This window comes from Pteropus alecto, unplaced genomic scaffold (assembly GCF_000325575.1).
Source record: "Pteropus alecto unplaced genomic scaffold, ASM32557v1 scaffold43, whole genome shotgun sequence".
Lineage (NCBI taxonomy): Eukaryota > Metazoa > Chordata > Mammalia > Chiroptera > Pteropodidae > Pteropus > Pteropus alecto.
In genome coordinates, this window is record NW_006435764.1 from 3,774,833 (window position 1) to 3,788,375 (window position 13,543).

General features: G+C 54.8%; 1 protein-coding gene and 1 pseudogene across 1 annotated transcript in view; one reads left to right on the top strand and one right to left on the bottom strand.

Annotated features, from left to right (window-relative positions):
* LRP5 (LDL receptor related protein 5) overlaps nucleotides 1-13,543 on the bottom strand; it is a 72,691-nt gene that overhangs the window by 26,441 nt on the left and 32,707 nt on the right. Inside the window, exons 7-10 of the mRNA XM_015588817.2 lie at nucleotides 8,129-8,345; nucleotides 6,019-6,308; nucleotides 4,159-4,385; nucleotides 2,756-2,940 (exon numbers count right to left, since the gene is read on the bottom strand). Of these exons, the coding sequence (XP_015444303.2) occupies nucleotides 2,756-2,940; nucleotides 4,159-4,385; nucleotides 6,019-6,308; nucleotides 8,129-8,345 (919 nt within the window). The remainder of the gene's footprint in view (nucleotides 1-2,755; nucleotides 2,941-4,158; nucleotides 4,386-6,018; nucleotides 6,309-8,128; nucleotides 8,346-13,543) is intronic.
* LOC112479242 lies at nucleotides 12,062-12,180 on the top strand (annotated as a pseudogene).

Consider the following 13,543-nt stretch of genomic DNA (forward strand, 5'->3'; position numbering starts at 1 on the left):
TCGGCGATCACGACCCGCCCCTGACCTGCGTGGAGACACACGGGCAGGGCATCAGCCACAGCCCCGGGCACCCTATCGGGAGAACTGGCTCACCCTGCAGCCTGGCAACCCGCATCAGGGCCAAAAAGCTCGCTCGACCGCTTTGGAAAACGAGCAGGATCCACCGAAGCCAGATGTGCCGCAGGCCCATGCCCGGGCAGCCCCATACCCTCCCGCAGAGACACGCACGCAGCGTCACCGCAGCAGGGACGAGACGGCGAGAGCAGCCACGAGCTGGAAATGACCCTCACGATGGTCACTAGCAGAATGAATGAAAAGGCGGTGGGGTCTTCACGTGACAGAAATGACGCAGCGATAAAGATCGACAGTGTGAGGGCGAATCTCACGGTCATTAGATTGAAAGAAGTAGGACACCGAAGAGCACCTGCTGTGCGAACACATCCATAGAAAGTTCTAGAACCGCAAAGCTAGTACACAGAGATAGAGGTCAGGGCAGCAGTCGCCCCACACGCCAGCAGCGGAGGACTCGCGAATCAAACCAGGGGTAACCTGGTGACCTGATAGCGCAGCTGCAAACCGAGCACACTATGTGCACCTACTGTGCGCCAAGCCCTGGGCTGCGTTGAGGGTACAACGGTGAACAAGCCAGCTCAGAGCCAGGCAGGACAGGGCGCAATGGGAAGGGTGCCCACGGGGGCTGCACCACGGGAGAGGGAGAGAGCACGCGGAGGGCCTGGGCAACACACCGGCTATGTCCCTCCACCCAGGTGCGGTTCCAAGTCTTCACCTGCCAAACTGTGTCACGTGAAGGCTCCTGCACGCATGTTCTATTTCATCATAAAAATGGTCCCAGTGAAAACATGTTCACGATGTTAAGACCAGGCTCGTCGTACACGGGAGTACGAGAAAGCGGAACAGAAATTTCACGTGGCAGAATGTGAAATGATGTTTTAAAAATTATTTTTTAAAAGTAAAAAGAAATCTCTGTAACGATTAAGAATATTACTGTAAAACTCAATTAAAAATTTTGAAACTGGAAAGAAATACACCAGCGTGAATACTGGTTACCACTGAGCAGTGAAATTACTGATAATTATAAATTTTCTTCCTGTTTTTCTCTATTTTCGGACATTCTCTAAATCGATTTCGTCATTAGGAAAACAATAGTTATTAAACAAAGATGCTGCCTTATGCCTCTGACAAACACACAAACACAATGCACGCATGCACGCGCACACACACACGCGTGCACACGCACGCACGCGCACGCAAACCCGGGTTCCTGAACTGGGCACAGGCAGTTTCCCAGCAACTAAACACTCAGAGGGCACCTTCTGTGAGCCAGGTGCGGTGAGAAGAGCTTTTACCCGTAGTATCTCACTTAATTCGCATGGCAGCTGCTTTAAGAGGAAGGTACTGTCAGCATTAGGGAACCAAGGTGTAGGAAGGTTAAGTAATTCGGCTAAAGTCACACAGTGAATACGTGGCAGGGCCAGGACTAGGGCAGGCAGCGAGGCCCCAGGTCCGTGCTCCACGCCCGGCTCTAACATCGGACGTCATTATCCATCCTGCACACGCCGGGCCTCACGTTAGCAAGTGCTCAGTAAACACCTGTCATTAAGTGGGAAACATGTTCCGGCAAAGTGACAGCCAGACCCAACACACGTGGCCACCCTCGATCTGCAAGGTCGTGTGAGCGCCCAGCGCTTTCGCTGGCTTCCGTCCAAGTGTGTCTTCACTCTGGGGTAATTAAGGAGCTTAATGATTTCGGGCAACCCCAGCTGCGCTGTGATGGCTTCTCGTCTGGCACCAGCGTCACTGCAGGGTGGCGGGCTCAAAGGCACATTCGAAACTGGCCATTGGCCTCGAAAACCAGGACAGTCGGCGTTGGGGGTGGAGAGTGCAGCCCAGGACACTGGGGGTTCCAGCTCTCCTCACACAGGACCTGGGACAAGCCATTCAGCCCACCTTTGCCTCAGGGTCCTCATCTGTGAAATGGGCACAGCCAAGCCTACCACGAGCGGCAGCAGAAGCCATGAGGGAGAAAGCCAGATTCTCTCTGCACGTGGTGGCCCTGTCACCAGGTGCATCATGGAGAGTGCAGACAGACCCGTGCCCCTCCAGGGCTACCACGAGCGGCAGTAGAAGCCATGAGGGAGAAAGCCAGATTCTCTCTTTGCACATGGTGGCCCCGTCACCAGGCGCGTCATGGAGAGTGCAGACAGACCCGTGCCCCTCCAGCAGTACAGAGCCCAGAGCTGGTGTTCCGGGTTCAAATCCTGCCCCTACTGCTGGGTGACTTGGAGCAAGGTGGGATTTTTTTCCCCCCAATCCCAGGGTGTCAGGTATGGCCTGTGAATGGTCCCAGAACGATGCCTAGTACATAGGAAGTGCTCAGGGTGACCCTGGGCTCTGAGTGGCGCTCTGTGACCTTAGGCAAGCCCTGTGACTTCTCTCGGCCTCAGTTTCCCCGTTGGTGAAAACCTATGCCATGTAGCGTAGTGTCAAATCCGAGTCCTAGCTCAGGGTTTAGCTGGGACCCGGCTCTCAATAGATGAGCAGAAAATGGCGGTCGCCAGGACCTCTGTCGACTTGCCTACAGCAACGGCACAGAGCGGAAAGGGACCCCCCGGGAGAGGGAGAGGCTGGATGAGCACTCGCGGCCTGTCCACACCTCCTGTAGGGCCTGGGGACTCGCAGGCCAGAGAGCACAGCGCAGAGGGGGCTGAGGGGTGACCCTGTGCCCGGCCCTCACCCAGCATGTTGGATGACTCGATCATGTTGGTGTCCAGGTCAGTCCAGTAGAGACGCTGGTCGGCGTAGTCGATGGTGAGGTCATTGGCCCGGCCCACCTTGTCCACCAGCGTCATGCAGTTGGTCCCGTCCATGAAAGCCCGCACGATCCTCGGCTTGCCACCCCACTCGGTCCAGTAGATGTAGCTGGAAGACACGGGGAGAAGGGGAGGGTGCGCTCAGGTGTGTCCACTGTAACCGCAGGGCAGGGTGACACCTCCTAGGCTTGGCCCTCCACATCTCAGAGGAATCCGCATCCACGACATCCTTTAGGAAGCAGGAAAAAGGTGAGACCCTTGAGCCCCCGCCACCCCGACATCCGTCCAGGGGCTTCACCCTGCAACCTCCTGTCACCTGAATCCCCACCACAGTTCCCCTGCAGGGTAAGTGTGATCACCCAGTTGACAGACAAACCCGGCACACAGACGAGGTGACCGTGTAATGGAATATCCAGGCTGGGATGCTTTTGTCGGGGACAAACGCTAACTAAGCTGGACAGGTCTGCTGTGACAGAGGAACCAGGACGAACGTGGGCAAAGCGGGATGTCAGATCCCTCTTCAAGATCCTGAGGGCCGGGATTCAAACAGCTCCGCTGCACCCCGGCAGCCCCGGGAAAATCCCGTTCCGGAATTGTGCACGTCATAGCGGCCCTTTTGCTAAAACCTGGAGCTCTTTCTCTTTGTTTTGCCATCCAGAAATCTTTCCTGCCCTAACAGGGCATGAGACAGGCGGGCTTTCGGGGTGCTCCAAAGACATTGCTGATGCTTTATGGGGTGAGGACTGTGTCAGCAGCTCAGGAAACTCCAGTGCAGAGAAAGACCTCACATCAGACCCCTCTGGCCTCGGTGCCAAAGCAGGGCCCAGGCCGCCAACAGACAAAAGCACAGCAATAAGCCTCGGCCATAGCATGCAGAGCCAGCTCTGAGATGGTGGAGTCTGTGACACAGGGCGAGAGAAGGAGCCCAGAACAGGACTCTCGGCCCAGCCCAGCTCTAACTGGTTACGTGACCTTGGCTAAGTCACTCAGCTTCTCTGAGCCTGTCTCCACATGTGTAAAATCAGAGACAAAGATGCCCACCCCTTCAGGCCCCCTGGATGATGCAGTGGGACAACCCACAGAAAAGAGCCCAACGCGGAGCACAATAAAGTGGCCACCATTCCTTCCTTCCTTCTGCTCTGAGCCTGTGTCCCCTCTGTGAAATGAACCAGATGACCTCCAAGGGTCAGTACTGCTGACGGTCAGTACTGCTCTAATCACAGAGAGCCAGGTGAGCAGCCACCCACCTTGGCCTCAGGTCATCGCCGTGCCGGGTGATGTAGAGAGCTGGGAGGGGACACCCAAGCCACACAAAAACGGCCCTTACCCTTTGGTGGGGTCCAGGGCCAGCGACCTCGGGTTGTCCAAGTCCCTCCACACGAGGACCTGCCGGAACTGCCCGTCCAGCCGGGCCACTTCGATCCTGTTGGTCCCAGTGTCTGCCCAGTAGAGGTTCTTGCCCATCCAGTCAACAGCCATGCCTTCCGGGTAGTCGAGGCCAAACTCGATCACGTGCTCCACCGAGCTCCCGTTCATGAAGGCGCGGCTGATGGTCTGGGAGCAGGTGGGGGAGACAGGCCGCGGGTTAGGAACTGCTCACCTAACCGTGAAGACAACTGATCACCTAACCGTGAGATGCTCGGCCACCTGGAGCAGCCACTGACCGCACCTGGGGCCAGATCACCACCACCCGAGAGGTTTTTTTCCTCCCTCTTTAATTCCCTCCACTTCTACCCCTGACTCATGGATGTTGCCATCTCCCCTTAAGAACTGGATCTCTGAAGGCGGGGTGGGCGTCTCCTCCCACACGCTCGTGGTGTGCACGAGAGTTTTTAAATGCAGCAAACCACAACCTTTTTAGAAAAAACAATTTGGCTACATTGACGTATGTGTTTTATTTTAAAAAGTAAATAATTATACTTTATGTGATTATTAAATAAAAATACATTATAGAAACATCATGATCCTTAAAAACAGTTGTATCCTTCCACCTGGTAATTTTCCTCCCGAAATTCATCCAAGGGAACTAATAAAAACATAAAAGATGCAGAGAGCTGGGAAGGGAGGGACACCCAAGCCAGACACGCCAGGCTTTCCCAATTTTTTTTCTCTTTTATTTTCTTTTTCCTTTTATTAATGGCTGCATTTCACAGATAAACCCGTCCTTTACGAGGGCAAACGTACAAAAGAGGCTTTGCACACAGAGATGCTCCTTACTGCGGTACTGTTTAGAGTTGGGAACCCGAACATTTAAGATAAGGAAATGCTGAAGCGTAATGGGAAACAGCTGTGCAGTGGGAATTTTTACACATTCAAAGAATTACGTTAAAGAATTTACAATGGGTTAAAAATACCTGTTATAATGTTAAGTGCAAAGACCAGGATATGGAATTCTATGTAGCGCATGATTAAAATTGTGAAAAACACCATCGCAGGAAAAAAACTCGAAGGAAATACAGTGAGATGTCAGCAAAAATTGACTTGGGCTAGTGGGGTTAGGGTGACCTTTATTTCCTCCTTTATGTGTTTCTATTTTTTTCTTTCTACAGTGAACGCTTGTGACTTTTAAAATCAGAAAATTCTTTACGAGACATGTAATGTAAGTGGTAGAATAAAACACAGATAATTAAACTATGTCAGTTATTCAATACTGTACTTTAGAAATCGAAGTCGGCAAACTCGTGCTGTAAAGGGGCAGATGGTAAATATTTTAGGCTTCACTGGGCACATGGATCTGTGACAACAATTCCACCCAGTGGCATAAAAGTAGGCTTGGACAATCCATAAGCAAGTGAACATCACTGTGTTCCAATAAAACTTTATTTACAAAAGGAGGAGGCCGGCCCATGGACCGATTTGCCAAACCCTGCCAAATCCTGTTGTATCCAGGATGTTTATATTTGCACCATAAATAAAGAAAGTGTTTGCAAAGCAGGAGGGCCCTGGGGAGGGAGAAGGTGGGGTGAATCTAAAGACAGTGCCACAAACGTTTCACGGACATACAATCACTCTTGAAAAGCCCATTTGTGTGTCTCGATCTGCTCGTTGTGCTCATTCACGCTAGTTTATTAAAATAGATTCTCTAATATTTTATTGGCTCGATTCGAGTTACAATCAATATGTTCTTTAGGAAAAACGAGGCAGCCCCATCGCGGGCCAGGCGTGCGCAGGGACCCAGCAGACGTACCTTGAGGCTGACGTCCGTCCAGTAGATGTGACCACTGGACACATCAAAGTCCAGCGCGGAGGCCTCCTTGACGCCCGTGAGAGGGATGGCCACGTCGTTGCTGCTGGTCTCAAGGGAGATCCTGTGGATGGCGGCTCTGCTGGTGAACACGAGGAAGGCCTCGGGGACAATGCAGGTCTTCATGTCACTCAGCAGCTCCAGGCCGATGGGGCAGCCGCACTTGGTCGCGTGGGGCGTGAAGAAGCACAGGTGGCTGCACCCCCCGTTCCTGTCCGCACAGGGGTTGGTTCCTGGAAGTAAACGCACAGGCCTTAAACATCAGTACAGCCCGGAGGAGAGGGGGTGCAATGGATCCTCAGCCGCGTGTGGCTCGATGTCCGCCAGACACAAACGGGGACACGAGGTAGAGACGAAGGAGACCTGGGCCGTGGCCTGGAACAGAAGTGGCGGTGACAGCAGGTCCCCGCACGGCAGCCTGGGAGGGAGGAGCAAGCCCATCCCTGCTTCTCAGTCAAGGAAACAGACACACAGAGAGGTCGCTGAAGGTGACATAGTCAGGACGTAGCTCACAGGGAACAAGAACCCATGAGATCTGGCCTCCTGGCCTCGGTCTGGCCCAGGCTGGACGCAATCACACCTCGAGACAGTGACGAACAAGTCACTCCTCCCGGGCCTGGAGTCCCAGCCAGCTGACAGGACTGGAGCCTGAGAATCCACCCAGACGGCCTCGAAAACAGATTCGCCTGGGACGGCTGGAGGCGCCTCCTTTTTTTATTTAAGCAGATGGTACTTAGCACACTCGTTTATTTTTGGCCAGCCTGTTAATCTCACTCATCGACGGGGTGCTGTGAAAATTGGCTCTAATTTAATGTTAAGTATTTCGGCTAAAAAAAGTCCTTCCCCCATCTCTTGCAGTAAATCCTGAGATGCGAGGGAGGGAGATGAGCCTGGTTTCTCGACTTTAAATCACACCCCATGGATACATCTTTTTCCTGGTCTCTGGGGTTTTATTTGCTTTTTAAATAACCACTCACAGGTGGGCCCCGCAGTCCGCAGTGGCTGATGGGCACGTTTTACAAGGTGGCTGGTGAACAAAACTCGTTGATGCCATCATCTTGGTATCAGGAATGCAGGCGGGGACTAAAGGCCTATCCAAGAGACACAGAAGCAGTAGCTGCTCCCAAGTCAGCCCACACGGCCTCCTCCAGGCCTGTGCTCAGCTGCCTCTTCTGCCGGCAAACTGCTCCCCACCTGCTCCTTAAATGTCAAGTTCAAATGACCTCCCTCATATTTCAAGCCAGGCCTTCCTCTAACATCTCAGCTATACCCATCTACTTGGTAGCAGAGCTAAGGAGTGTCTCACCCACCAGACTGTAAACTACTTGAAGGTAAGCACTGGGTCCTTGCTGGTCATTCATTCATTCATTCATTCATCCATCCAGCAAAGGTTTGCTGATACGCAGATATTGTACTAGACTTGGGGCCCCTGGTGGAGAGTCCCTGTCCCCACATAGCCCGGAGACCCCCACATCCCATCCCCCATTGCACCTGGATGCTGCTCTCTCCAGAGCAGCTTGTCCACCTGCATTTACAAATCCTTTTTGACAAAGAGACAAAATTGTATTAAGCGAGCTTTCTGCAAAGCCTGGCGGTGAGATCGTGGCAGACCCATGCGTGAATCCTGAGCTTGGCCACCCATTGGCTGCGGCCTTGCCTCCTTCTCCCCAGCATCAATGGGGCAATACTGCAATTAGCGTGTAGGGTTGCTTTGGGCACTAAGCCACTTAGCCAGAGCCTGGCACACAGCAGGCATTCAACAAATGTTGGCCACTATTATAACACTTACTACCAGCAGTGCTAGTGCATAACCACCGCCTCGTAACTACTCCCGGTCAATACACCACCTTCACGCCTACCTGTCTTTAACTAGATGTTATCGCCATCTCCTGTCCCATCATCCCCAGAGTGGGGCACCCCAGCTGGACACTATGCCTCCAGCTTTGGCCCCACACTGGGCTGCCCACGGACCAAAGGGCATCCACGAGCTTGTCGCTTCTTCCTTGCACCAGCTGGCATAGCTGACCTGCGGCTGGAGGCTGACAGGACTCACCGACGACCTTGGCCACGTTCACGGCCTTGAGCCCCATCAGGTCCGGCAGCTGGTCGATGATGACATCCCGGCTGGCCTTGACCTTGTGCACACGCTCGATGCTGCGCCGCTGCCAGTCGGTCCAGTAGATGAAGTCCCCCAGCAGCGTGAACCCGAAAATGTGCGGGAGCTTGTCCTCCAGCAGCGTCCGCCTCTTTGTCCCGTCGACATTGATCACCTGGAGGGACGGGAGACACGGGTCTGAAGCAGCCTCGCGCCTGAGCCGCCTGCAACAGTGGGGGCTCACCCCCAGAAAGGAGCCTCGGCTTCGTCCGCACCCCACTGGGCCATCGTACAAAGCCAGGGCCACAGCTCCCCGGGGGGCGGAGGCTGGCGCAGGGTCTCTCCCCATGGCCGCCCCTGCCCCGGTGTGCGTACTGCACTGAGGCTCGGCGCGGTGTGGGACAGGCGGGGCAAACGGGCATTCTCTCCCTTATCACTGCTGACCCGCGGGCGGTGGCCGCCTGGCGCCAAGGTGTGGGTCTCAGACCAGGGGCGGTCCTGCTGGAAGGAGCCCGGGCATTGCTGACCAGCAAAACCTGCCCGGCGCAGCACAGGGAGGCCCAGGGCTGCCCCCGAGACACGGGGTCAGGTCTCCAAGGGCTGGACAGCTGGCGCCACGGGCCCTGGGCAAGGTCTCCCACTGGGACGTGGGCTGGTCTCTAGCTCAGCCAGGACCAGGTGGGCGCTGAGGTGCTTCTAGTTCTGAGTCTGAGCCGGTGGCTCTAGGGTGCTTTCCACCGCAGACACGCTGGCGGCCGTTTACTCTGAGACGTGCGAGCTAAAACCGCTTTCTTGAAGAGTCAGTGCTGATTAAAAGCATCGACCACAAAAGCCATAGAGGAGAAAAACGCTGTCGAATATAAAAACGCCTTAACCAACCGAAACACACAAACAAGAAAAGACGTGATTCTGATGACAGAGGATTCGGTAGACACTTATGTTAAAAGGAAGACGATAAAAACACAACATCCGAACCCTCGGCTTTCAGGCCCGGATGAAAGAGGCAGGACGGAATCGAAAGCGAGTTTCAGCAGGCCCCCTGCAGCCAGATTATATTTCCAGCTCATCAGAAACACTAGAACCCTCTGTCTTACAGGCAGCACGGGCACAGGACAGATCGAGAGCATGTGGAGCAGAAAAGATTTTGGTTGTGTCACCAGACAGCATAGGACAAAACTGCTGGGACAAGTGGGAGAGGCGGGTGGCCGGGGGCCTCACCTCAGCTCCGCCCCAGGGGCACGTCCCTGCAACCCCAGTGGGTCTCAGTTTCTCCACCTGTACCTGAGGGGGGCAGCGAACGTCAACCGGGGAACTTAACGAAAGAACGAACAATGGCTGAGCCCCACGCTGGGGCCACCAAGTCAGCACTGGAAGGCCAGGGCCCAGCTGCGGATCCTGAGCGCAGCTCCCGACAGGTGGCTCTGATGAGCAGCCCAGGTGCGAACACCGGGCTGGACCATCCTTCCCTTGCCCCACTGCCGGGGAGCTGCTGGCCTCACAGGGATGGCGGACCTCAGATTATATGGGTTTCGTGTGGGACTCTGGGGACCACGCCTGGACCCCCCGGGCAGCAGTCGTGGACCCTCAAACAGCACGGCGGTCAGAAGCGCCAACCCACTCCCAATGCAGTCAAAAACCTGCATATAACTTCAACTCCCCCAAAACTTTACTAATAGCCTACTGTTGACCGGAAGCCTTCCCAATCATATAAACAGTGCATTAACACATATGTCGTGTGTCCTATGTATTATGTATTGTATTCTCACAATAAAGGAAGCTAGAGGGAAAAAAAATGTTATTAAGAAAAGCACAGGAGAAAATTCAGTCGTCGAAAGCGCCCGCGAGCAGGTGGACCCAGCAGCTCGAATGCGTGTTGCTCCAGGGTCGACTGTACACGGAAGCTGATGGGTTAACGCGCCAAGACGTTGGTCTAGGTGCTGGTCCCCATTTGGCCCCACGACGGGGAGACACATGAAGGTGCGTGGTGAACACCGAGCCCCTGGGAGAACCCCTGGCACGAGCCTCGCCCCGAAGGGGTCTCGCCCTGGGACCCCTGGAGAGGAAGTGGGGGTGGGGGGAGAAGAGGGGGCTCTGTGTGTCGCAGGAACACAGCCCGTGAAGACGCAGGGCTCGAACCCTCGGTCCTCAGCTGGGGCGTGGGAGCCGGGATGCGGTGCATCGACCCCACGGAGAAAATAATCCACGTTCAGGAAAAACGATTCAGGATTTAATATTTCAAATGTCAACAGCATCTCTTTGAGAGCCATTCTTCTTCCTTCTCTATTTCCATATTTTTCTAATTTCCTTTAATAATTAAATTTCAGACATAAATAAGTACATGCTCTAGGGAACTTAGGGGAGGGAGTACATTTTTTCCTGGCTTAAGAAGGATGAAAATGAGCCCGCAGAGGGACCTCCCCTGTCCCCACCTCTGCCTCCACTCCCTGGCTGCCCAGAATGAGGTGGGAGGCAGCAATGAGTTGCTTGCTCCCTGGGGGCTGGGCCGGGTGTACCTACCACAATAGCGGGGGCCCGGCTCTGGGGAGCGGGGTCTCCCTGTGACTTGGAAGCCGCTCCCCACCCTCATGGCGGTCCACAGGGATTACAGAACCCACGGAGCACTGCACAGGCTCTCCAACTTGGCAGGACATCAAGACCCTAACAGCGAAGATCCCAGAGCAGTCTTCTGATAGTGGCTCTTAGCAGACCTTGACCAAATCCAACAGGTCTATAAGAGGAACCTACTGGCCTGGGCCCCTCCCATGTCCTGGAGCGGACACCTGCGGCCTGTCCTCAGGGAGCACGTGTTCCGACATCTCCGGTTCCCTCTGGGCCCAGCTCAGGGTCCCTACCTTTCCTGGGGTCCTTACTGAGGTGAGAACACAAGGTGTAGAGAAGGTCCCATCTGACTCCTGGGAGGGTAATGCATCCGAACAGAACTCAGAACGGAACGGAATCTGGGACACCCAAGCACGTTGGCACCAGGAGAGAGCGTGGGAGGCGGATTTTCCAGGATAGGGGTCGGCAAACTATTCCTGAAAAGGACTGTAAATATCTTCAGCTTTGTGGCCATATGGTCCTTGTCGCTCGAGAAAGCAGCCCCGGAGAGCATGGAAAAGAACAAGCATGGCTGCGTTCCCATAAAACTTTACTTGTGCCAAAACAAAAATAAACTTTATTTGTGGACACTGAAATCTGAATTTCAGATCGTTTTCGCAAGTCATGAAAAAAGAATAGTATTCTTTTGCTTTTTAGAAATCATTTAAAAATGCAACCACCACTCTGAGTTTGAGAGTGGTCCAAACGCAGGCGCTCTGGCCTGCGGGCCAGTTCTCGACTCCCACCCCAGAAGCTCCCCTGCCTTTGTTTTCAAGAAAGGCAAGTGGACGTCTCTGAGAAGTTACGTCACACGGTCGAGTCAGACGCCAAACGCCCGAGTGCCAACCTCACTCTCTATCTTTTAGGCTCTGCTCCCCAGTGCTCAGCTGACTGTATCCCCTGAACCCCAAGTCTGAGGTGGGGGGTGGTGAGTGGCAGAGAGGTGGGGCGAGCCCAGACAACACCTGTCCCCTGGCCAGTCCAGCACGTAACTTGCAGATCAACAGCTGTGCAGTGGGAAGGAAGGGTGGGGACACCCCAAAGCAGCTCATCCTTAGCTGTGCTCCGAAGAGCTGTGCTACTCGGCACCCCACAGAACGCCCGACCCCAGAAAGTCACCTGAGTGCAGTTTCTTTATACTGAGCCCTGTTTCTAATGACTTGCTCATGCTAAGAGATCCAACCCCAACACCAGGCCTTTGAAAGTACCTGTTTCAAGGAAAAAGCTCTGTTTTCCGATGGAATGATTATCACGCTCCATCAGACACAAACCCCAAGTCAAAACTGCCACAGTGTCTACGGCCATGCCACCCTGAACAAGCCGGATCCCGTCTGATCTCGGAAGCTAAGCAGGGTCGGGCCTGGTTAGTGCTTAGATGGGAGACGACCTAGGAAGACCAGATGTTGTAGGCGTAAAAAAAAAACAAAAAAAGGTCAGAAACAGACTCCAGCAACATGCAGAGGCGCATGTCAGGGAGAGTGGACTGAGCGGACCTCAAAAGCCAAGATGGCCTAGATTCAAATTCCAGGCCTGCCACCTTCTAGCTGGGAGACCAAGGACAAGTTACTTAACCTAACTAGCCTCAATTTCCTCATCTGTAAAATGGACTATTGAGGAGATCGTGGGCAGGGACACAGCCAACCGGCCGTTCCTGCCAGGGGCGCTGCTTCTGCTTGTGCTGGAAGTCACCTCCGTCGGCTCAGCAGGCGACAGGTGCGTGTAATTTTAACTGCTCAGTCCATGACTTGCCCTCGGCCTGGTGGCCCCGCCAAACGTACGGGGCCCCGACGGGCTCTCGCCCCGAAAGTCGCCCCCGACAGCAGCCAGGGACACCAGTCCTGGCCAAGTGAGACAGCAGGGACCACAGGAACCCCAGGTGACCCCCCCCCACCCTGCGCTCCCAGCAAGTCTGTGTCGGCCACACACAGGGGACACGTCCTGCCACAGAGATGGGCCAGAGAGCCCGGACTGTGGCGTGGCCTGCGAGACTTCTGCGTGTTGCATCCTCAGGTCGGAGCAATCCTGAGAGAAACAACTGGAGAGGAAGGTTCAGAAAGACAGCTCGAGTCTTCAAAGGACAAGCCCAGCCCTGCCCCCGTCCAGTACCAGTGGAAACCACCACCCACGAGCATGCCCGATCACGCGTGTGCACGGGGCGTGTAAATGCTTCGTGGGCATGAGTCCTGCCTCTACTCTGGAAACGGCAGGAAACAGACAGAACTTGCACACGGGAGTGATGGCGGCGGGGGCAGCACTTCAGAGCAAACACGGCTGGAAAGGCAGCTGGGCGCCATCGGGGGCTTGAACGCCTAGCTCCCCAGCACCCCCATTTGCAATCCTGGGCATCTCCCTAGAGCAGTGGTCCCCAACCTTTTGGGCATCAGGGACTGGGGCTCCCATGAGAATCTAACGCCTGATGATCTGCGGCGGAGCTGAGGCGAGAGAGATAACTGGAGAGGAAGCTTCAGAAAGACAGCTCGAGTCTTCAAAGATGAAGACTCGATGATCTGCGGCGGAGCTGAGGTGGTGATGCTGGCGCTGGGCGGGGCGGCTGCAGATACAGGTGAAGCTTCGCTCGCCGCTCACCTCCTGCTGTGCGGCCCGGTTCCTAACAGGCCTCGGATCGGTACTGGTCCACGGCCCGGGGGTTGGGGACCTCTGCTCTAGAGCACTGACTGCCTCTGATATCTGCTGCCACTCTGACTCCCCGTCTAGAACATTCACCTCACCAGGCCACGGGTCTGTCCCTTGACGCTTTTCCAGCAGGAGGCAGCA